Consider the following 25,578-nt stretch of genomic DNA (forward strand, 5'->3'; position numbering starts at 1 on the left):
ATGACTGGAAAGTGGCATAAAGGGACCTTTCAGAGATAATAGACATTTCTGTATCTTGGTTTGGGTGCACACCTTGTCAAAGAATACCAGTCAAAAGTCTTAAGATCTTGCATTTTTATTGTATGTAAATTATACCTCATTAAAACTTGAAAACCGACACCTGTGACAGGTGTTCCTAGGTGCTATGCAGCAGAGATGAGGGCATCTCAACTGCCAGGAGGAGGCTGGGGAGGCATCCTCGAAGGGGAGAACCCCTGCATCGGTATTTCCAAGTGAGATTGGAAAGGCGGGAAGAGGGCTGTCCCAGCCAGGTGACCCACCTGGCCAAAGCCCAGGGAGAGAAAGGGCACCACCTTGTTAGCAAGTACCAATGGCTTAAAAAGGAAATTCCAGCTATTTTGCTAAATTCATTTTTTATCAGGCGTGTGTGTATCTCGGACAAAACTGTTTTCCCCTTCCTGCTGCAACTTCTTCATGGCCTGTGTCCAGATTTCCATTTTATCACAGCTTTTTAAAAATTTCTGATCGATGTACATTTTTTCCAAGTAATGAACTGTTCTCAGTACTTAGCTTTTAAAAGAATTATTCAAGAATGTTGCCTTATTCAAGTAACCTTATGGTTTCTATTTTTTCCCCTTAAAAATAAAAGCTGCAGATTCTGGTTGACACTGGGAGCAGCAACTTCGCCGTGGCAGGTGCCCCGCATGCGTACATAGACTCCTACTTTGATGCCGAGAGGTGAGTGATGGGTCCATGGCTGGGTGTGGCCAGGTTTGGTGGCATCACACAAATGCTTCAAAACATGCTGGAACAAAACATCAGACGTGTGTTTCATTTTAAGGGGGATATGTGTATGTATATATTTGTATGTATGGGGATAATTTTGTGTGTGTAGATATTTGTGTATATGTGTAGTATATGTTTGTCAGGATGTGTATACCTTTGTGAGTATATTTGTGTGTAATGTATATATACATGTATGTGTTCATTCCAGGGGAATCCATAGGAAGATTCTCCTAATAGCCTTGGTGCATTCTCATGAGGTTCACTTTATAATAATTCAAGTCACACGCAAGTTTTGTGGTCATACGTGAGTGGCAGGGAGCTCTGATCCTTTCTTTGTTCCGGCTCTCTTGTCCTAAAGTGGAGGTGGCCTTGAGCACAGAGGAGCGTTGGATGTGAGCGTGAGGCTGGTCTGGGCAAGACCCTGGGGTCGCTTGGAAAGCCACCTTGCATGGCCCCGAAGGTCAGGAGAGGTTAAGCCATTCCTGTTCAGGGAGGTGTTTCCAGGTGAGAGAAATCCATGCCTTGTTAGGAAAGGGTAAGTGTGAGCACGAGGCCCTTGGCCTGAGACCAGGGCTCCCAGCTGGCCGCTGTGGAGTCGGGTTGTGGGAAAGAGCAGAGCCGGGTGGGGGTCTCCGGAATAAAGCCAGCTCTGCGCGGTCCAGCCTGGGACTCTGGGCTGCAGAGGGGTACTGGGAGGCTGTCAGTGTTCGGCTCCAGAGGAGCCCGTGGGGTCCTGCAGCTGCTCCAAGGCTGTGCACATTTTGATCTCACATCTATTTTTGCCTCAGCTGTCCATCAGATTTCCCTCCCGTAAATCCTCCTCGTGTCTTCCAGTTCTTGCTTCCCTCAGCCACAGCCTTTGGTTCCAGGGAATCAACCCAGCTGGGGAGAAAAAGAAGGGAGAGATGGAGGAGGGCAAGAATAGCTGAGAAGTTTCTGAAAATACCGGGCTGTTTCAATAAGGCAGGAGGCCTTGCTGAGTGTGAACGAAGTGCCCACCTGCTTTCTGCCGGCACCACATTGTGGTCTCCGTTCTGGTGGCACAAAGAGGTGTGTCTCCTGTATGTACAGCTGGAGGGGAGTGGGGGCTGGTGCTATACAGAGATAACTGGTTGGCCCCTCCTTCAGGGAACCCATAGCTTTGTCCATGACTCTGTATTGATAACCTTTCGTGGTTGCTATTCCAGGATGAAACTTCTGGCCAGTGGTTGCTTTGTGCCCTGAAGCTATTGCTGTAATTGCAAATATGTGTGATGTGGGGGAAGGGGTATTTCTGGGTGAGTACAGGTGGGGGAGGGGTAGGCTCATGATGCACTGGCCACCCTTTGCCCTCTCCTGTTCAGATTGGTGGTTCTTCCAAATCCTCTGCCCTGAACAGCGCCCACCCCCAACCGCCCACACTGGACTGCTTGGTCGTGAGCAGAACTTCCGGTTGGTCCAGACCTCTCGTTCCTCATGTAGCACAGGAGGTTCAAGATGCCAAGAAGTTGGCCAAGTTGGAGTTTCTAGGTCAGCAGTTCCCAAACCTTGAGTCCCAGCATGCCCTTTCTATAACTAGTGAGTTGTGATGCCCTGAAATGAAATGCAAAGGTCTTATAACTCACTGCCCCAGTGTAATATAGGGGGAGTAAGCAGTAATTTATAAAAGGTGGTCAGTACCGCAGTATGGAACATCTGGGTCAACTACAGTGGAGACTGGTGCAGTAGGAGGATGTGAGCCCGTCCCCGTGGGCGTGCAGCACCCAGCGTAGACTGATAAAAGTGGATTGAAACAGACTCAGACACCCAGAGCAGCTTGAGTTGATGATATGGTTTTCCAAGTAGGTGAAGAATCCTGGTAAAATTACCCCCCCAAAATATCGCCTTCCCCCAGTTTATACAGTATTTGCATTCCCGGAAAATGCAATGTATATTAGAACTATGCAAAAAATGTTTATCTTGGTGGCAAAGCAATCCCAGCCCTACATCTTTTCTGCTACAAGCCTGTAGTCTATACTTTCACCCAGTTCCCCCACACCTACCGCAGGACTCAGAACTTCCAGACTTGGAGCTGAGATCTGTGCCATGCCTATCAGTTTTCCACCTCCTGGAGTAATTTTGATTTTCATCACACATCTGTAGACACATGGTACAATAGAAAAAAAAAACAGTAGTGCATCGTAAAGCCAAAATTAGGGTGAAGGGTATAGTTCCTTTATAGATTGAAATATGCAAATTTGCCACCATGGACGGTTACTTCCTTCCTGGTAGGTAAATGGTAGTTCTTTGGCAGCTGCTCATAGCCAGGGTTCAATTAAAGGTCAAAGTGTGCTTTTCAAGCCAGAGACCCATTTGCCATGCAGATACAGCTATTGAAACATTCAAGGATAAATAATAGTCAGCGTTACAAACACTGTGTACGATGCCATTTAATACCTGTACCGTATTTAACTGACTGTGGACAACTGGCGTCTTTCTCATTTACCTTCCACTTTGTTCACTGTTTGGTTGAACCGTGGTTCTCTTTCAGGCTTCAGGAGAACACATCTTTCTAACTTACCTGCCGACCTTGCTGGCCAGGTTTGTGTTCAGGTGGCAGATGTCCTTGTTTTTGATACTTAGATATTGAACTTCTCTGGCTCCTTTGCACCTGACTTAATGTGAAAACTCCTAGGAACATCCTGATGGGGTTCGGGGCAGGCCGCCCCAAGATGTGCCACTCCGGTATGTGAATTATTTGGAGCTGGAGACAATAGAGGCTCAGAAGACTCAGGAAGAACATTTGGCCTTCCCCCAAATTGCCTAAAAGAGTTTAAGATAGAAGGCCTGATCCAGGAAGGGGCTTATACCATGAGACTATAGTACAATGTGAAATAGGTGTGATGGGAAAGGCACCTACGAGCACATCTTATTTGAAATCCTGTTTCTCGGGCCACATTCTCTCTAGGTGGCCCATGGGGTAAACACTTGTCTAATGTGAATTGCCTTCCTCCCCTTTGAAGGTCCAAACCACTACCCCAACATCCTCCTTTGTCTTTAGTTGAGATGATATGTAAGGGGGCAACTTGGCCATTGTGGCGAGTTGCTCAGTTTTGCCCGAGTTCCTCCCATGTGTACATGTCGTTAAACTTTGATTTTCTACTGCTAACCTGCTTTTTAATTATTTGGCCAGCCATAAGAACCTTAAGGGAAAGGGGGGGTGGGGCGCAATAGCTCCTGTGGTGGCTAGGCTTTCTCTCCTGCTAACCCCACAGGAGAATTTAGGGCTCCCTCTCAGCTTTCTGAGCCCTCAAGGTTCTCATCCATTTCTCCTTTTGTGGACAAATAAAAAGAAATAATGGAACCCACCAATGTGCAGGGAAAGTCCCAGATGTCCCCTCCATCGTCAGTTTTATCCACTGGCACTTCCATCATTCAAACTTCAGCCAGCCTTCCTCATTTGCAAGCGTTGCTGAAATTTACCTGTTACCTATAAAACGTCACCCCCATTTTGGGCCTCTAGCCCCGATACTGCCTGTCTTTGAGAGAGAACCGTTTTTCAACAGACCTGTCAGGCTTCTTCTAGCTGAATCAGATGTGAAGCGTACCATTTTTTAATTTTAGGCAAGTTCCCTTCTATCAACTGCACCCCTGCTAAACTTGCATATTTTGCACGTTCAGTACTTGCTTAGATTTGTGATAAACTTCTTTGCTCTCTTTTCCTCTTTTTTCCCCCCATGCTTCTCATAGACTTATGTTAACACAGATTTGTTATTTTAAAGATATGAACTAGGAACGTAATTTATTTTGTAAATTATGTATGATTAATTTGTCTGATGCTTTCAGCTAACTTTAGAGTTGGCGGAAGGTACTCTTCCCATCATCGTATTTGATGGAAGCCAAGAGAATGTTCTTACTTCCTTTCTCAATTTTTAACAAAGCTTCCTTTTCAGAGATGTGGCTCCCTGCCCTGTGATGTTTCTGTATTCGCTGTCCCTCTGATCTCCCTTAGTTAAAATAAGGTTTCTGGTTGGGTTTGTCAGCCTCTGATTCAAGTCCCCCAGACTTTGGATATTCAGGTTTAATGCTTCCTGAAACATCTCCCAGTAATTGGAGATTTGGCTTGGGGTTCTTTGACAAGATCTCTTTGATTTATGGAATGAGACGTCAGGCTACCGTTAGTCGTCTGTGTAGCTTGTTCCCATCAGATGCCCGCTTTTCATGGCGGTGGATGTTCCAGTGAATTACTATATAGCAAAAAGAAAATGGTGTGGTTTTTTTAGATGTACTTCTTGTTTAGCTAATAAAATAGCATCCAGCCAGTTGGCTTGATGAGAGGTCCAGTATACTTATCCATCTGACCTTCTCCTAATCTATTTGGGAAATTGTCTGTCTCCTTTGAAGATGTCTCCTCCTCCTGTACTCCACCTGGGGTGAAGCCCACAGAGTGTGGTTGTGGCAAGGGAGCCATTTCTTTTCCTCAAGAGGTGCTTGTAAGTAGAATTAGGATATTAGAGAATTACCTGGTGACCTCCTTAAGGAGGCTGAACCGGACCCTCGAGACCAAACGCCTCATCTGTCCATGTGATGATGACAGACATATTTGCTTGATTATTTAGATAATTTCTCAAGCCAGCGTTGTTTGCCTGTCCAGGAGGGGACTTTCCCTGTTGGAGCCCTTGAGCATTTGCCTTTGCTGGATGTTGATCAAGCTCCAGTGTGGACAGGCTAACTGAGCAGCCCATGGCCTGTCAGTGGCCCCATCCACTCTGGTCTGGTCACTTCCAGAATAGGGCAAGAGCAAGAAAGGTATCTGACCACCTAGGCTGGACCAACAACCCCGAAGGTAGGTTCCAAACTCTGAAGAGCCCCAGGGAAGTCTTGGGCAGAGTTCTTTAGGACGTTCCCTGGGTGGGATGGCTTAGGAGAAGCAAAGCCGTGGGCCCAAGAATTCAACTCTTCTGAATTCTGCCCTTCCAAACTTTCTCTTTTTATGTTCTCTGAAAATGATAATGGGTTTCTTTTAAAATAATAAAATATTCTGCGACTGTTTCCTCCTCAGTTCAGTTAATTTCACTGTCCATCCTGCGTTCCCTGACACTCTTAATCAGAGGCAGAGTGTCTCCTGAATTGGATTCAAAGTGACTTTATTGCTGTGAGCTGACTTTTTCCTGGCTACCCACATCCTTGATTGATTGCTGTTCCTGAGCACCCAGGATGGACGCTACAAAGGAGAAACCAATCTAGGGTTCCCTCTCAATATAGTTAATTAGTGTGCAGAGCAATTGAGAGCCAAAGCATTTTAGTGCCAAGAGGTAGGATGTTAGAACACGAAGATGGAGGAATGCATTTTATTTTTTTAATTTAGTGCTGGAAACTATACATTAATCATCCTCAGAGCTGCTTACGGTTCATCTCTGGGGATTTTGCCCTTCGAGGCTTAGTTTAAGGAGCTCAGGGAATATAAGCTTGGAATGACTTTTTTCTCACATTATCTAGGACGATGCTTTCTACAAGGGTAGCCTCTAGCCGCATGTGGCTATTTAAATCTAAATTAATCAACGTTAAAGAAAAGTTCAGTTTTTCAGTCACACTGTCATCACATTTCAAGGGCTCAGTAGCCACCTGTGGCTACCATATTGGCCGGCGTAGAGACAGAATGTTTTCTTCATGGCAGCAAGCTCTCTTGGTCAGCACTGGTCTGGAAGACAGAAGAGCTCTACTTTTTAGAACGCTGGAAGGCTCCCCCACGTCCCCGACTACCTTAACCACGTCATCCCCCCAAGACATGCCCCTTTGTCAATATGAGACAATTTTGGATATTCCGTAAAAGTAACTATCAGAGCATTTTCTAGAAAAAACAATTCTTACCCTTTCTTTGTAGTTCATAGATTGAATAAAGGTAGGATGTGATTAGATAGTTATAATAATAGCAGTTATTTTTGTTCCAGACTTTGTTCTAAATGCTTTACAGAATTAACTCTTTTCATCCTCAGAATTAACCCCATGAGCTATGATACTGTGTTAGCCCCATTTTTTAGTTGAGGAAACTGAGACACAGAGAAGTTAAATAACTTGGCCCGGGTGGGTCACACACAGCTAATAAGTGGTTGAACTCCCATTTGAAGCCAGGCAGTGTAACTCCAGTTACCTCTCATCTCTCTGCACATGGCACTGAAATATCCAGAACGTTCCCCCCATGAGGGAAATAGCAACCTGGTCAGGAAACTATAGAAGACATATGCCAACTAGGTGTTCAGACTCTTTTTGTTAACATTAGCAGATTCTAAGGAGCTTTCTGTAGCTTGGACGGAGTCAAAAGAAAACAGCTTCACAAGAAAGGCATGACATTTTAGACTGGGGGACTGCAAACTTGGGCCCATAGGCTATGTCTGACCTGCTGCCTCTTTTTGTAAATAAAGTTTTATTGGAACGCAGCCATGCGTGTTTGTTTATGCATCACCTGTGTCTGCTTCCTCCTTATACTGGCAGAGCTGACTAGTTGCAATGGAAATCATGTGACCCACAAAAGCTAAAACATTTATTTTCTGGCCCTTTACAGAGAAAGCTTGCTGACTCTATACTAGATGGTGTTCTCCAAGCACCTCAAGATGGATAGCCTCTCCCGTTAGCAAGAGCGTATTCTCCAACTTGAGGAATGACCACTAATTGTCAAAAGGGACTGAATGATGCAGTATTTTCATTGCTGTTCAGTGTAAATGTGTGTGGCCCCTGCTGTGTGCCAGGCACCACTGAATTGACTCTGACACTAAAACTTGACATTCCGCCAATCCTCCAGTGCCCACGTTTCCATGACCTGACTGTGCACTTTACCTGTGTAATTTGTGGTGGGTTCCTCAGTGCTCCGTGGGTGCCGAGGGTCCATCCACTGTCACTTTTCCATCTGTGCCTGGCCTTGTCAGGAGATGCGTGCACACAAAGTGTTCACTTAATGCTGCTCTCACTTTAAGATTATGGGGGAATGAGCTAAAATGTAAGAAAATACTAAAATTAAACATTTTTCATATTTTATGTTCCATTATGAAGTTAGAATAAATTAAATTTCTCCAAAATTTGTCTGCCAGACATTTTAAAAATAACTTTTTTCCCCTGATTATAAAAGTGATATATGCAGAAAATGTAGAAGGACCTACCCACAAGAATGAGAATCTCTTCCACAAACCCCACCATCTAGAGGTAGCACTATAAATATCTGAGTGTAATAAATTGTTTTGAAGAAGATTCTGCCAATACACGATTTTTTCTTTTAATTTTTTTGTCATTGAAAATGTCTCAGTAAATAGCATTTTTCAGTGCTACATAATTTCATCATATGGATGTACTGTCATTTACTAAACTATTTCCTTTTTACTGGGCATTTAGGAGTTTTCCAACTGTTCTCTGTTATCAATAAAACATAACGACTCTCTTTGTACGTGAACCTCTGTCTGCATCATGGATGTTTCTCTGGATCAAATTCTCAGAAGTACAATTACGGAATTAAAGACTGTTAACGTTTTTTGTGTGTGAGGAAGATTGGCCCTGGCTAACATCTGTTGCCAATCTTCCTCTCTTTGCTTGGGGAAGATTGTTGCTGCACTAACATCTGTGCCAATCTTCCTCTATTTTGTATGTGGGATGCTGCCACAGCATGGCTTGATGAGCTACGTGTGGGTCCATGCCCAGGATCCGAACCTGTGAACCCCAGGCCACTGAAGCAGAGCACGCGAACTTAACCACTACACCACCAAGCTGGCCCCAAGGCTGTTAACGTTTTTAAAGCTTATAAGATGTACCAAAAAAAAAAAAAAGCTCATATCGTCTCTGGCTTAATTTCTTCCCTGAACCCAAACAAGACTGGGCTAGTTCATGCAATCCTGCAACAAAGACTCATTAACACATAGTAATGTTCAGAGACTTGATATTAAAACAGAGTACATGAAAACAGGCAAACAGCAACACTTTATAATTATCTGTTTGCCAATCTGACATTTCTCTTGGGAACTTGATCATTTTCCTAGGGGGAGGGTGGTCTGAATGCCCAGATATTTGCCTAGAGATGTTCCCCGGGTTCCTTCGCAGAATCCAGCATAATTTTCTGATTCAAATGGATAATGGATGTGAGAATTACCTTACAGGATTGGACACCCCCAGGCCTTGACACCTGCTGTCCTTTCTCCAGGATGTCCCTTCCCCATGTCCCACATGGCTCATTGTCTTCATGCGGGTCTCACACAAATGTCACTTGCCCTCTCTTCACCCTGCTTTATTTCCTGGGTAGCTCTTATCTTTCCTTATCACTGCCTGGAATTTTATGTATTCACTTGTTTATTGTCTGTCTCTGAAATCCCGAGGGCAGGATTTTCTCTGCCCTGTCCATTGTCTGATCTTGTTAATGTTATTCTGTGTCTGTAACTCTTACCCTTAGGGCTATATGCATGTGGGGGTGTAGATGCTGTCACAGCGATTTATGTTACAGCCATGTCATTAGCTTCATCCCCCATATTCTGGTATGAGTATAATCAGCCTTGGGGCATGGGCGGGTGGCCTTGAAAAGGAACCTGTGCCATCAGGAGGTTACGTGGGCCCTGAGGAGGAAGGCCCGAGCTGTTGGTGTTGGTGGGCATGGCTTGGTCTTTATTCGTCACATTGGTTGTTTGTATAAATCTGAACCCCAGGTCACTGCTGGCACAAGCTGGTGGCATCTCCCTCTAGTCTGCTCGCCCTCCCTGTGTCACAGAGCAGCAGTACAGGGTCCCTGCAAAGCCAGAGGGCCATGCAGGTGCCCAGATTGGGCTGTGCTGTGAAAGGCTACTGCAGTTAAGAAAGGACTGGACTTAGAGGTTCGACTTGGGCAGAGGGAAGGGTTAAACTCGGGGGCCACATGTCAACCCCAGTACTTCCCTTTGACGGGGCGCAGAAACACTGTGCAACGTTAGTGACTATGTTTTGTGGGAACTGTCACTCCGTGAACGTGAGCACTGTTAATATTAGGAATTGCTTATGGGAGACTTTCTGTGTTTGGGAGAGCTGTCTTTGCCACCATGACCAGCCATTGGGTCGGACATGGGTATGTGGACAGAGTACGATGCCTTTTTCCTTCTTTCTCCAGGTCCAGCACGTACCGCTCCAAGGGCTTTGATGTCACCGTGAAGTACACACAGGGGAGCTGGACTGGCTTCGTTGGGGAGGACCTTGTCACCATCCCAAAAGGCTTCAATAGTTCTTTTCTTGTCAACATTGCCACTATTTTTGAGTCTGAGAATTTCTTTTTGCCTGGCATTAAATGGAACGGGATCCTTGGACTTGCCTATGCAACCCTGGCGAAGGTAAGGAGAATGCACGGAGCTACGGTAATCAAGTGATCGGATGAGATTCTGACAGCCTGTCGTTGGAGGGGCCCACAGATGGGTCCAGGCTGTTGGAGACAGTGAGAATCACACGGTTGAAACAGACCTGTGGGCACACAATTAGTTGTATTTCTAAGCATTTTTCCTTTTTTTATTTGTCTTTGTTTGTTTTAGTTGTATAGCTTAAGAATGTTAACAGAATCTGAATCACTTTGATCATGGTGTTTGTTTAGGAGTTTTTCTTCGGGTAGGGTTAAAAGAAAACACATTTATTAAATTCGTATGTTCACATGAAGATGGAGCCTTCCCCCACCAGGGCAAGAGCGTCCTGCCACCTTTCTGTCACTCCAGAAGCCCTCTGAGGAGACACCTGGAGCCAGAATGAGGGCCACTTGAAAGTGTGCCCTGGGGATCTCCAGCCACGAGAAGTAGAAATGTGCCAAGGAGGAAGTGGGGAACCCTTGCTCACGTGAACATCAGAACCATCACAAAATGGGGAAAGACACAATTGAATGTTCTCCAAATATCTGTACTCAGGCCAACCTAACGGAAATAGTGTTGGTGTGCAGGAGGAGTGAGGCAGGCTCGCCTCTGTGCTGGGAATTTCCACCGGAAGGGTTCCGAGGCAGGGAGATTAGACGGCAGGGTATACCCATGGGCTCTGGGTGACCTGGCTAGGTTTGCATGCACTTGAGCAAAGCAGAAGGAGGTCACCTCTCCTGCCTGTAACCAGACTCCACACCTTGGCCTCTCACTGCTCAGTGTCAGGCTTTGAGGCAGAGCCAAGCGTGAAACAAGAGAGGAGCTAGATGGTTGCAGAGCAGCGGGCCCAGTGACAACAGAGCCCGCATTGATCCACGAGGATCCCAAAGGGAAGGCCTGTTTTCTCTCTCCCTGAAGATATTTGTTCCAACTCAAGTTTCCTAGCAGATGGTACGGGAGGTAAGGTGAGGGGGTGAGGTGGGGGGGGGGGGGCATCAGGCAAGGGGAGTTCCCCAACCCCGTGGCTTCTCAGGGTGAAAGAAAAGCCCATGAGGCACTAGGCTGAGAACATTACAAGATGTTGGTCCACTTGGTTCTCACCTCTTCCCCATGAGGCAGACTTTGTAAGGCCATATGATCCCCATTTCAGAGATGTGCAGACTGAGGGTCAGAGAGGTACCCAGAGCACAGAGCCCCGGGGATACTTCTCACTCTGTCTACAGAGCCCAAATGGGTTCTGGATCCCCTTTTTCCTTAGTAGGGTAGGGCGAGCTTAATAGGAGATTTTCAGGCTGGTGATAATCTACATTCCTAAATATGTTTTCACTGACAATGTGACCTTGGGCAAAATGTTTCACTTTCATGTGACTTTGAAAATGAAAGATGTGAGTATGATAAGATTTTGTGCTGATTATTTGGAAGATGGGAGAGTAAAGCTAAATGGTCTGGAATTAATAATATGTAAAACTTCCTTGAGAATAAACTACTTCAGAGTTCTTTGGGGTGTCCAGATTCCCCACATGACCTTTTATCTTTTCATCTATGAAATTCCAAGATTACCAACCATTGGCTTCAAGTTCCCAGGTTTGAGGAGACAATAACGGGGTTTGGAGGAAGCATGGCTGGAACGGGACTGGCAGGGCAGCCTGGGTTGGTGGTCCAAAGGTGCTTCTGAGCTAGCTTAGCCGAGCGCTCAGTGGTGGTCATAGTGTGTGGTGGCCTCTGGTCCATCCCAGAAGCTTCCCACCAAGGATATGTGTCAGAACCAACCACAGGGTCTCTTACACTAGAGATGCCCCGGTCCAGCTGCACACCTGCTGAATCAGGTTCTCTTGGGTTGGTCCTGGGCAACTGTGTGCTTTTAAAGCTCTTGAGGGATCCTGAGGCACAGGCCTGCTGAGGAATGACTTGACAGAATAATAATAGATCCCTAACCAGGTGCCAGGCACTGCTCCAAGTGCTTTCTGTGTATTGACCCATTTACGCCCCAGAACAGCTCTAGGGGGTATTATTATCCCCATTTTACAGATAAGGAAACAAAGGAACAGGTCGCTCCATTATCAGGTGGCGGAGCCAGGAGCCAATTCCAGGCAGTGTTGACTTTGCTGCCTCTCAAGCACGGGGGCTGAGAGCACCAGACTGGGTCACCGGCAGACCCAGCCCACTCCAGGACAGGGCTTCATCTCACTCAGTGACCCAAACACAAAGTGTTTCAACAAAGATTACACATAGAGATAGTGCTGAATTCTGCCAGAGATTCCACAGAGTCTGAGAAGGAAGCAAGAAGGAGGCCCCATACAAATGAACCAAACAAATGGGAAGATTTGTATCTATTTGATAATGGGGCTCTATTCTCACTCCTTCTAGAATGACAGTCTTAGTTCCTACAGATAATAAGTAATTGTTCCTTATGTTAACCATAGGTGGTCAGACTATGCCTACAGCATCTATGCTACTGCAATTAAGTGTTCATCAAGAACTAACACCTCCTAGGGACTAACTCCTATCTCCCAGTCATCAAAGCCAAAATCTGAATGCGAGTCGAGCACTTTCCTTCCTTCATGACCACCATCACCCGAGCCTCCCCCCCCCCCGCCCCACCCCCATGCAGGGTCGGTGAGCCGAGTCGTCGAAAGAAAGATTTCTCGGACTCTCAAGGTCTGGCAGTAGTGCTCTTTTATTTAGAGAATAGTGTGGAATAGCATGGGGACAGGACCCATGGGCAGTCAGGCTGCTGCGTGGGGACAGGACCCATGGGTAGTTAGAGCTGCTGCTGCCGCTGCTGCTGCTGCAAACCTGGGTGGAGAGTAAGGCTAAATTTAAGGCATAGGTATGTGAGTTATGTCTTTACAAGACAAAGGAAAGAATATGCAAAAAGTTGTTAAAATGGTGTCAGTGCCCGTAGGGTCTGGTTATTGGGTGGTCCTATAACTTTTAGATAAGAATCAAACCTGGCAGAAGCCACCGCTTAAACATTATCTTCAGCTAAAGACAAAGGAGGATGTTGGGGGCGGTCAGTTACATGAGGTTGCCAGACAGTAAACAACTTAAGTTCTTACCTTTGGCATTGATTAAGAGTTTCTAGAGATAAGGTCATCCCCCTTCTTCCTGGCACAGAGAGGAGGCATCTTTACAGATGGAGGTTTCCCTTACAAATGTAAATGTTTCCCAACAAAGGGCAAGCAAACTCACTCCTCAGAGTTGCTTTTATTAAAGGTAACCAGCCCCCTTCTCATCTGCAGTTTTAAAAGTAACCAGCCTAAAATAATCCTCATCATCCCAACTCAGAACTGTTTACAGACCATCCCTCTTCCTTTTGAGACCTGGGGAAATAGGGGTGTCCTCTGAACGTAAGGCTGCTTGTAAGGGAGGTGCAGATCAAATTAGGGCTACCAAAATATGGCAATGAGGAATAATAGGGCTCTCAATGTTTAGGAGCATAGCACCGTTCCCTTCCTGCCACCTTCCTGATCATCAGAGTTCAGTAGACAGCTGGCAGTGCTACGCCATGTCCAGGGTCTGTGATCCGAGATGAGCTGTCCTCTTGGGTCAGAACATCTCATTTGTGTGGTGGACAACTGTGGCTGAAAGAGGGGAATACAGACTTTTTCTGAAGCTGCAAAGGCAGCTCCTAGAGACACTCTTCTCCCTCTACTCTGAAGTGTCTAAGATTAGGATCCACCATGTACTTTGGTCACCCACTTCCTCTCTTATTCTTACAACAAATTCATACCAAAAGGAAAAATACCAAGGAGTAGGAAGTTCTGTGGGAGGTTTCCAAGTTATTGTACTTAATCATAAGCTTGTTTATTGTTTAGCCATAAAAAAATTAAGCATAAAGTAATATCAAATTATCATGCCTGGTGTCCACATGGGATCCCTCCCTGTCCTCATTATGAGTCATGAAGCTGTTGTCCTTCTTTTTCATCCTCCTCCAGCCATCAAGTTCCCTGGAGACATTTTTTGATTCCCTGGTGACACAAGCAAAAATCCCCAACGTTTTCTCCATGCAGATGTGTGGGGCAGGATTGCCAGTAGCTGGACCTGGTACCAACGGAGGTAGTCTTGTGGGTATCTTTTAGTCTTCAAGGGGCGAAATATCACAAATCAATGGGGCTGTTTTCTCTGTTTTATTAAGACCCTGATAGAAATATTCAACATGTAGGCATACATAAGTACTGTAAAATTGTGATAATCCTTGTTATAGAACCTTTGCAAAAATGGATAAAATTAGGTATTATTTTTGATCTTTCCTGATCATCCTACCATCTAAAAAGATGATTCTCATCACTTCCCCAGATTCTATTAAAGCTTTTTAAAATTGTCTTTTGAAAGGTAACTGGTTTTGGTGGATGGTAGAGGGGCAAGTGAGAAACAAGGCGAGGGGGGGGGGTGGTAGGTGGCCTTACTCTGGGTAGAGGTGGCAAAGGGATTTTGAAAATTTGGTGGGGAGACAGGGACACCTGTATATCTCTCTCCCCTCTCTCACAACACACACACACGTACACAAAGTTTTCTATTGAAACAGAATGAAGGCCATCAGCACTAGATGTGCTGTCGCCCAAGCATCCCCTTGAGAGACCCTGCACCCAGATGTCTAAAGTGGGACGTGACAAGGAGGATGCACGGGAAGGGCCCTCTCGGGGTGGGTGCTGCCAACCCTTTGCTCTCTGACAGTGAGAAGCAGGCTCAGCCACTTTCATTTGCCAGCAGTCCACCGGCTCTTCACGCCCTTCTTACCCCCTTTCAGATTAGAGGGTAGCCTGGAATTTTGCGGGGTAACGTTACATAGTTTTGCAGAATGAAGTTTGAATCAGGGAAGCGTTTTTGTTCTGCTTTCCATGCAGGTGTGTGGACAGGAAGTCATCCTCTGTCTTCTGAGGAACTGAATGATGGTCAGTCTAGGTGGTTAACCATTTTATTGCATTTCTTTGCGGGATAGGGGGTGGAATCTCAATATTGTAAAGCTAGAATTGCGTGGACTTCCTTTAGATAAGGGGGACCACCAAAGCATCTTGATTAGACGAGCGCATAAAGTTATTTGACCTTTGGATGCATGGCCCCAAAACATTCCGTGTTTAATTTTCAAGCATATATATGTGTTTTATAACATCACAATAAAGGGAAAGTACCAATTCAGTGACGTTTCACCTTCTAAGTGCGTGCTTCTTTGTGTAACTTGTTACATGCCCGCATATTTTTTCTCTTATACTTGTGAATATGTTCCTTCCCAGGTCCTGGGTGGAATTGAACCGAGTCTGTACAGAGGAGACATCTGGTATACCCCTATTAAGGAGGAGTGGTATTATCAGATAGAAATTCTGAAATTGGAAATCGGAGGCCAGAGCCTTAATCTGGACTGCAGAGAGGTATTTACGCTGTGATCCCTTTGTGTCTACCTGTCTGTGTGCCTGGGGTGCTTAAACATTACAGCTTGGACCTGAATATGAAGTCAGAAGGTACATTACTTACAAGGCAAGTCAAAGATTTGTCATCAAAGGTTATAGGGCCTTTTTGTGTAAATTAAATAGTGACCCACCTCCCCACCCAAAAAATGGCTTCCTTCTGGCCACTTGGCTTCACAGAGGAAATCAGCATAAAATGGTAAGAATTGTCTAGAGCTGCACGTTTTACCCTTCATCTTGGACCAATGGTCCTGAACTCTAAGAGGATGAATAAGCAAGTTTTCATCAGTGCAAGGAGACAGAGGGGGACAAAAAGTAAGCAAAATGAAACCAAAAATAAATCATCAGCTTTGTCCTCCATTCTTAGCTAATGCCCCCCTTCCCTCCAGCACACAGTTCTTACTCGAACAAAAATTACGTGTGTGGCTAAAGATGTGCGTGGCTTCACGGTGCTGAGAGGGGGCAGATGTGCAGAGCCGCGAAACCAGACCTCTTATTAAACTTGTCAGCACCCTCTCGCTGCATTTCGGCTTATTTGTGGCACGTAACGACACGGTGATGATGAGGACTTGAGGCAGCCTCTGTCATCTACAACATTTTCAGAGTGGTTTATAAAAACCACCAGCATTTCATCATGCTTCTACCTGTCCTCACTTCCTTTCATGTTAACCATCACATTCCACCATAAAAGCTCATGCGCACAGATGCCTCTGAGAAACCAGTCAAAGTTTGGTAAAGTGATGGTCCCTTCCACTGTGAGGATGCTTCAGTCCTCCGTCCACAGATCTGTGTTGATGGTCAAAAGGCACTCATTTGCTAATAAAGAATCCAGTGGTAGCGTCAAATATGAGGGCCTATAATAAAACACAAACTCTTCGTATGTGTGTGTGAGTGTGTGTATTAGGGAGTATAAGCATATATTTGGAGGTTTGATGCTTAGATTCTTGATTCTTTCCTGCCACCAAATATACCACCCATGCCACAAGAGACCAAACAAAACCCAGAACGTCCCACCACAACGTTTTAGCGGCTACAGCCCTTTCAGATATTTTAAAGTGGTAATTTCTTTGAACAAACTAGACTGTAGTTAAATTTGTTTCTGAACTGAAAATAACTTTACATTTGAAAATAATATGAGGGGCTGGCCCCGCGGCTGAGTGGTTAAGTTCGCGCGCTCCACTGCAGGCGGCCCAGTGTTTCATTGGTTCGAATCCTGGGCGCGGACATGGCACTGCTCATCGAGCCACACTGAGGCGGCATCCCACATGCCACGATTAGAAGGACCCACAACGAAGAATATACAACTATGTACCGGGGGGCTTTGGCGAGAAAAAGGAAAAAAAATAAAATCTGAAAATAATATGAGTAAATTGACGTATTTCAATTTCTCAAGATTCTTCACTCCTCCTACCTGCTCCCTGACAAAATCTTATTTCCTTTTGACCTGATTGATGTATTCAGTCAAATGACTTTAAAGATTTGCTTTAAAAGAGGGGGGATTAAGTTGCTATGATTCAGCCGATCCCTGGGTGGCCTTGCTCGTACAGTTATGTCTCTGGTGGTGGAGTGGCTTGTCTGGTGTTGGCCCGCTGACCTCCATTTTCCTCACTTGGCCCCATAAAGAATGGTAGAGGTGGGAACAGGGCTGGCGAGGCTTGTGTGTGTGTGTTTGTGAGATTCTCTTACTGGATGGAGCTCTGGTTCTGTTCCAAATGCAAATATGGGGTATGCAAAAACTGCCCTTCTTTCTTCTCTTTCTCCATGAGTGGGATAACGGAGAGTTGAGTTTGTATGATTTGCGTCAATGACATTGAATGTGTCGTTTCAACCTCTAAAGACAAATGGGTCTTCTCTCTTTGCCCTTGGGGGTTCCTTGATGGGGAAGTTTGGGTACCTCAAAATAAGAGAAGAGCTCTGCTTTGGGAGGGCAGTTAGTTTTGGTCATGCCACTTCCCTTCCTGGCCTCAGCTTCCTTATCTGTGAAATGAGGATGTTGGGCCAGCAGATCCTTGGTTCCCAAGTTCCGAGAATGTGAGATGAATTGTAGCCACCAACGAGGTACTGGGGCTGTCCAAATTTGTATGTAACAGATGCACTGAGACAGCAGGCTAGAGCCATGCGTTGATATGAAATGCCATGTCACTCATGTGCCTTCTCCCCCTATCCCTCCCTCATTGTAGTATAATGCGGACAAGGCCATCGTGGACAGTGGCACCACACTGCTGCGCCTGCCCCAGAAGGTGTTTAACGCAGTGGTCGAAGCTGTGGCCCGCACATCTCTGGTGAGTCCTCAGGATGCTGAATCTTGGAGAACAGCAAGTCCTGACCACACGCTGGGGAGTGTTACCATGTATTATCCAAATAGTCTCCATCTGACTATTGGGGTTTTTTTTAAACAATTACTTATTAAGTTCACAGTCTTATTCTTTGACATTAACCAGCAAATAATTCTTTCACTTTAACCTCAGAGGACTTGGATCTGACGGCGCGGTGCTTTTGAGTATTTCAAATAATAGTATAGTGGGTGTAGCACTTTCTTTCTAATCTAAGAAAAGAAACACTTGGCAATGTACTTCACTCGGCTCTCCATGGCCGCAGGTTCCCTCTCTGTGGATTCAACCAACTGTGGATAAAAAGGCCTGTGATGCTGCATCTGTACTGAACGTGTATAGACTTTTTTTCTTGTTGTTATTCCCTAAACAATACAGTATAACCACTATTTCCTCAGCATTTGCATTGTATTAGGAATTATAAGTAATCTAGAGATGATTTAAAGTATACAGGAGGCTGTGCTTAGGTTATATGCAAATACTACACCGTTTTACATAAGAGACGTGAGCATCTGTGGCTTTTGGTATCCGTGGGGGTCCTGGAACCAATCCCCGTGGATGCTGAGGGATGGCTGTGGACTAAAGTAAACAGTAAACCAGGTGTATGTTTGTAGCCTTTAAAACGAAACAGATAAACCAAAAATCTTCCTCCTTTCTGGCCTGCATCCAAGCCATGCTGAGATTTTAATTCTTAACTTCTGTAAAAGAAGGTGATGCCCAGAAGACAAAGGTCAGTCAGGCAGATTCCATAATTATCTTACGGTTATGCTGAAATACAATTAAAATCATGGGCGAGGACAACATACCTGTGGGGGACCTGGCTGTCGGTATTCCCAGTGTGACCCCATCTTCCCAGCTAGTTCAGGGTAACGGCATGGACCAGAAGGCACTGATGAGAACGAACACAGCTTCAGAGGTCAGACGGAGATGAATTTAGCGCGCTTTCTGCCACTTATTAGCCAAGTGCCTGGGGCAAGGGCACTGTGCCCTCTGGGAGCCTCCATGTTCGTCTGCGAGGTTGTCATGAGGGTTTGGGGTGAAGTGCCGGGAACAGTGGGTGTGAGGTAAAGAGGGGCTTCTATTTAGTGTCCAAACCACAGCACAACTACTATTTGTTTGGACGTGGGATAAACATTCGTCTCGGCTCCTTGGGTGCTTTCAAAAGCATCTGTCCACGCACGACCACCCTCGCCAGTTCCCCAACAAGGAGTGTTTCCTGCATAAAACCCTTTATCCTGGTGCAAACTCGGCACTGACTGTGCCACTGCTCCGTTGGGACGGCCGAATTCAAAGGACAGTTGATAGGAAAGCGCACAGCAGCTGCTTTGTTCCAGGTGACAGCAGAAACATGGAAGGAAGAGGGCTTTGGGTTGTCCTGAGCCAAAACTTCAAAAGTCTAGAACCGCGGTGGTATAGCAGCAGGTAAACCAAAGGAACGCCAAGCGGAAATAAAACAGAAATAACTCGGAGGCCCTTTCTGAACTAAAATCTTCAAGGCAGCAGCCCGGAGCAGCTGCATCGAGAGCCAGCGCAAAGCCCCTCCTGTGTCGTGTCTCACGTCTGCTGAATCAGAGAAGTCGGCAGGTAAAGCTTTAGTGCCTTGCGTTGAGAACGCTGGCCGAAAATCAGACCGTGCTGGAAATAAGGAGCAGGATGCTGGTTTTCTTCAGGAGTAAAAATGTGCTCAGCAGAATTAACATGAGCATCTTCAAATTTGATATTCTGAGCGATCAGTGTCTTCAACTGTCCCAAGGACTTGCCTCCAGCATCGGCAAGCCCGGCAAGCCCTTAACCAGCCAGGCCTTGAAGGCTGTGAACCCAGCCCTTCTCCGTGTCTGAGAGAGCGGGCAGTGACCCACAGACCTTAGCACTCCTGAGGTCACTGCAGCACGTGTTCAGCAGCCACTGTAAGACAACCACGAGGTAGAAGGAACGAGCTTACGAAATCTGTTTGCTTTGTCTAAAATTATCCTCTGATTTCAGTGCCTGCGTCAGGAAGGAGAAATCCGGGAAGGCTGTTTGTCTCGGGCAGGGAAAGCTCAACAAGATGGATGGTGTCACTGTCCCATTGTGTGGGGACCAAAGATGCGTTTGTTCTTCTTATCTGCTAGGTTCCTCTCAGCCAGCATTCTTGGCTCGGGTTTTCTTGCTGGTTAAGGAAAGGGCTGGCTTTGAAGAGGTAGACACAGGACAGAGGCCGGGCTCTCTCTCCTGGCCTGGAGTGTTCAGATAGGATTTTAGAAATGAAGGGTTTGTAAGTCTCTTTTGAAACGAGCCTGGTGGGGAGTTTTGGGCATGGTGGAGACCTGGGCTCCCTTCCTGCGCAGCCGCGGTGCCCACATGGCCAGAGCCCAGCACTTCTGCATCTGTAAAATGCAGAAGCACATGACACCCGCTTTAAGATCGCTTCTGACTTGAAAACTGCGATCTGAGAGTAGGAACTGCCCTCCAAGGACACATGGCTTAGCCCCCGGGGAGGCCTTCCAGACTTACGGGCGCCTCCATGGAGGCAGCCGATCCCATATCCAGTTCTGCACCGTGCCCCTTAGCTGAGTTACTTGGCCCCGTGAGCCTCATTCATCATCTGCAGATGGACCTGGTCATAGTCCTGACCTCAGAGCTCGGTGCCCTTGGTGCAGGCTCACCTGCCCTTAGGTCTTCCTAGAAGCCAGCAAAAGGTCTGCCCTACCCCTTATCAACTCGTCTGGCAAGGGCTTCATTCCTATGATGCATATTTCAAATTGACCTCGCTTTCGTAAAAGGTGAAAATATATTAACGCCAGCATTGGTGTGCCCTGTGCTCTCTTGGTCCACCTACGCGAGAGGAAGAGCCCTCAGGGCATCTTTCCCGCATTGTCTGCCCTGGGAGGGGGGTCGGCACCTGCCGTGTGTGGTTGTGTAGCAGGCAGCGCTCACTCGGTATTCATTCAGTGACATCCACGGTGTCCCCGGGTCCTGTCCTGCTTCCTCTCTGTAGCATCCCGCTCACCTGTCTGCCTCCAGGAGGTTCTCTTGGCTCCCACACACCCTCCACCCTGGCCATCTTCCCATCCAGGGCCCTCTTCCCAGATCTCCTTTGCTGGCCCGTTTCTCAGGGTGGGTCCTAGGCCCCTCTCTGCTCCCTGTTCTCCCTCCTAAGCAATCCCACCAACCCCTCAACTTGCCTCCCATGTCTCTTCCTCAAGGCTGCTCCCTTGACAGACACCCGCTTCCTCCCGGTCAGCATACGTCCGCCCCCGTCACATGCTCCTCTGGCTCTGACCTGAGCGGGGCCCTGGGCTGGAGGTGTTACAGGAGGCACAGCCGGCACAGGCCTTCCCTCTGGAGCTGCAGGCTCAGGGCAGCCTTTGCTCAGAAACCGTTGCCAGGTCTGTGAGATGGCATGGGTGCAGTTGTAATAAACGTGCGGATTCAGCAACTAGTGGACACGCGTGGGTGGCATCGCCCTTCCAGTCCCCTGATAGGAGGCGCAGGTGGATGTCTCATGCTTTTGGCCAATCGTGGTCTCCTACAAGTATTTCCTGAGTGTCTCCTATGGGCTGGGTGTTAGGACTACGAGGGGCAGTAGACAACAGACCCCCGTCCTTAGAGGGCTCAGATCCCAGCAGGACACAGAAGTTAACCAATCACTCCCATTAATGTAAAACTATAGCTGCTATAAGCAGAAAGGCCAAGAAGGAGAGATACGTGATGGGATACCAGCATTACGTGGGGCAGCCAGGGAGGGCTTCCTGGATGAAGTGACCTCTGAGCTGAGATCTGGAGGAGGAGAAAGATGTTCCAGAAGAACAGGGAGCCCGCAGAGGGCTCTGTGTCAGAGGAAAACTTGCTGGGCCCACAGAATTCAGAGAAGTGATGCTGGACAGAGCCTTGACGGCCACACTTAGGATCTGGTCTTTCTTCTAAAGGGTTGTTGCCCACTACTGTGTGACCTTGGCTTGGGCAAGTTACTTCACCTGTCTGTGCTTTGGTTTCCTCATCTGTAAAACAGGGAGGACAGTGTTACTGCACTGATGGAAGTGTTTGAGGATTAAATAATTATTGCTGCAAAGGGCTTATAACAGAGCCTAACACCAGTAAGTGCTCCACGTGGCTCGGTAATGTGAGTAATTGTCATTTTGTCATCCCCATTACTCTTCCCAGGGGCTGATATCTCCACCATGCTGTCCAAATTAAACGTTGTTTCTCCCTGTGGGCATCTGGCGAGGTGACTCGGAGAGCTGGTAGCTGGTTCCTGTTGATGTGCCAGACTAGTCGTTGTTTCTCACACGATCCTGTTTTGTCTAGATTCCAGAATTCTCTGATGGTTTCTGGACTGGGTCCCAGCTGGCATGTTGGACGAATTCGGAGACACCTTGGTCTTACTTCCCTAAAATCTCCATCTACCTGAGAGCCGAGAACTCCAGCAGGTCGTTCCGGATAACTATCCTGCCTCAGGTACGAACTTGGCTGTGTGCTTTTCTCTTTGTAACATAGACCACACCAAGGAAAGCACTTTGTGCATGATGTGTGTCGTCAGATAGCACCCCTGGATTAGATATCGATTGCCACAATAATGCTGTGTAACAACCGCCCACAAAACCCAGTAGCTTTAATCAAGGAGCATTTATTCCTGCTCATGAGTCTGGGCAGGTCTGCTGGTCTCTGCCAGGTGTGCTCATGTGTCTCTGATCAGCTGATGGTAGGCTGGGTCTAGGTCGGCCTCACTCACCTGTCTGGCGGCTAAGTCAATGGAGTGATGGGGCCATGTCTCTCCCTGTCCAGTGGCCGACTCACACGGTGGTGGCAGGGTTCTGAGAGAAAGAGAAGAAACACACAGGGGCTCCTGAAGTCGAGGCCCAGAGCCAGCACCTCTTGCCCAGTGCTGCCCATACAAGGCCAAGGCCAGCCCTGATCCCCGGGGTGGGGAAGTAGGCACCACTTCCCAATGGGAGGAGCTGCAGAGTCACATAACAAGGGCGTGGCTGCAAGGAAAGGTCAAGAATCGAGAACATTTCTGTCCGCAACATCTCCCATAACGCCAATACATATGTTTCTCCCTATTTACTTATAAAAAAAGAATAAAACTGGATTCTCAGAGATGAGAACATTTTTTTTCCGTATTCAATAAATCATTGGCTCCTTCTTCATCCTAAGCATCTAGTTAAACAGACCAAGTTCCGCCTTCCTGAGTCGCGTTTCTCGCCTCTTCCTCTCCCCCCGTTCCCGTAGCCCTCACATCACTCACGTCCCCTCTCCACCACTCAACTTCCAGAGTGCCCTCCTTGCATCCCGAGTCCCCACTCTCTCTCCCTTTTAAAACTATTGACAGATTAGTCTTCCTGAGCCACAGCTCTGAGCCCAGCCTCCCTGCTGAGGGCACTCTGCGAGTCCCACTATTTAAATGCTGGAGGCCTCCCCCACTGCCTTTCCAGGGGCCCCTCCCTGGACCCCTCCTTGTTCTCCAGCCTTTTCCTGCTGCTCCCTGGACCCTCTACCCGTCAGCCACCGTCCTCCAGTGCTTCGTGCCTGCTCCTGTCTCCTAACCTTTGCTTCCACCAACCACCCCCCACCCCAGCCCCTGCCTTGAAAGGCCATCTCCTCCCCAGTCCGCCCGTGCTCCAATTCTTCCCATCCTTCAAGACCCGATTCAAACAACTCCTCTTTTGTTGAACCTCTGCTGAGCAGAATAAGCCATTTGTGAGCTGCCCTTCAAACTCCCAGCGCGTGTTTTCTAGTCTGCTCATCCTGCGTGAGATCATATCTTCCGGGGGATATTTTATGCTGTTGCCTTTCTCATCTGACTTCTGTTTTCTTCAGACACACACGCACTTATATTCCTTCCTCAGTTAAATTGTTAATTCCTCCAAGATGAGAACCATGAGTTTTAAAGATCGTCCTTCCTTCCCTAACACTGCCATGCAGTAGAGGATGGTGGGTGATAAGCATTTGTTGGACCAATAAATCAGGGCGTCTTTGTCGTGTTTTGGTGAAATTGGCAGAAAGGGGTGGGATTGGAGGATAAGGAAGGAGGAATGATTTCAGAGGAAAAAGAGGAAATGATAATCCTTTTCCCCATTTCCAATTTTCTACTTGGGGATGTGCATTAGAGAAATGGAGAGTCATTGGGGAAAGGATTGGATGCTTCAAGAGACATACAGCCCAACAGAGGCCTCATAGGCTGAGCGCGAGAGGCTGGAGTTCCACCCTCAGCCCTGCCCTTGACTCACACTGTCACTTCGAGCAAGTCACTTAGCCCTTTCTGTGTCTGTCTCTGTGACGGTAAAGGAGAAATGATCATACTTGCCAAAGATGTTTTCAGAAGACGGAGGTATCCTTGGATGAGTGGCATGGCATAGAGTGATGTTAGAACGTTATGTTTTCAGCATCTTTGAAATAATATGCTCTTGATGATTAAATTTTGGTTTGTCGAACAGCAAGATGTGGACATCGTTTCGTCATGTCCACATCCTGCTGTTCGACAAACCAAACTAAACTAAAAGTGAAATCTACCTTGGAGACAAAGGTGAATGAGACTGGTAAATAAGTGGCATGTAGCTTGGTTGGCACAGTCAGAGACTCAGAAGAAGCAGGAGAAAGAAGCAGGCATTCAGGGACGATCTAGGCCCGGCAGGTAATAGCTGTCAGAGCTGAAGCTTCACGGGGATCGGAACTGCTTTTAGGACCGAGCCGGGCGAGCGCAGGAGTATAATGAAGGGGTTGGGAGTGTTGCATTTAATTTGCATCTCTCTACATAAGAGGTGAACATTATTCTCACTTGTGAGGTTGTAGATTTTTTTTTTTTAATATTTAGCTACAATGGTTTACATCCCAGCATCTTTTTTTGTTTTTTTTTTTAAAGACTGGCTCCTGGGCTAACAGCTGTTGCCAATCTTCTTTTTTTCCCTTCTTCATCCTCCCAAAGCCCCCCAGTACATAGTTGTATATTCTAGTTGTGAGTGCCTCTGGTTGTGGCATGTGGGACGCCACCTCAGCATGGCCTGATGAGCAGTGCCATGTCTATGCCCAAGATCCGAACCAGCCAAACCCTGGGCTGTGGAAGCAGAGCATGCGAACTTAGCCACTTGGCCACGGGGCCGGCCCCTGAGGATGTGTTTTGGTTGTCTTTGACATGTTCACATTTTCAATTTTTAAAAACCTGCTTTTCCTGCTGTTGTCCTGATTTATTCCACGTCACCGTCCCATTGGCTTTCCATTGCCGTGTTGGAAAGGACTTAGCCAGGCAGTTATGAATGATCTCCTGATGACAACGTCCAAGCTCCATCTGCCGGTGACACACTCCTCAGGGTGAGCACTGAGGAGTCCTCTCCTAACACCCCAGCTCTGCCTGCCCAGCCCTCTTCCTGATCCCTTTAGGGCTGTCCGCAGGGCTCCTTGTCACCAAAGGTTTAGAATGGGGTCCCTACCCAGGACCTTTCAGGCGTCAGGAGTAGTAGATGGGCAAAGGATTACTAGTGCAAAAAGATCACATAAAGGCAGTTATCTTGGGGCCGGCCCCATGGCTGAGTGGTTAAGTTCACACGTTCCACTTTGGTGGCCCAGGGTTTTGCCACTTTGGATTCTGGGCACAGACATAGCACTGCTCATCAGACCATGCTGAGGTGGCGTCCCACATAGCAGAGCCAGAAGGACCTGCAGCTAGGATATACAACTACGTACTAGGGGGACTTTGGGGAGAAGAAGGGAAAAAAAAAATGAAGATTGGCAAGAGTAGTTAGCTCAGGTGCCAATCTTTAAAAAAACGAAAGGCAATTATCTTAACTTTTG

General features: G+C 47.0%; 1 protein-coding gene across 2 annotated transcripts in view; it reads left to right on the top strand.

The window, feature by feature from the left end:
- BACE2 (beta-secretase 2) overlaps positions 1-25,578 on the top strand; it is a 90,630-nt gene that overhangs the window by 37,605 nt on the left and 27,447 nt on the right. For both annotated transcript variants that reach the window (XM_070597799.1, XM_070597798.1), the window contains exons 2-7: positions 650-738; positions 9,857-10,073; positions 14,015-14,143; positions 15,311-15,445; positions 17,662-17,763; positions 22,099-22,248. In XM_070597799.1, the coding sequence (XP_070453900.1) occupies positions 650-738; positions 9,857-10,073; positions 14,015-14,143; positions 15,311-15,445; positions 17,662-17,763; positions 22,099-22,248 (822 nt within the window). The remainder of the gene's footprint in view (positions 1-649; positions 739-9,856; positions 10,074-14,014; positions 14,144-15,310; positions 15,446-17,661; positions 17,764-22,098; positions 22,249-25,578) is intronic.

The sequence above is a fragment of the Equus przewalskii genome, chromosome 27 (genome assembly GCF_037783145.1).
Source record: "Equus przewalskii isolate Varuska chromosome 27, EquPr2, whole genome shotgun sequence".
NCBI lineage: Eukaryota > Metazoa > Chordata > Mammalia > Perissodactyla > Equidae > Equus > Equus przewalskii.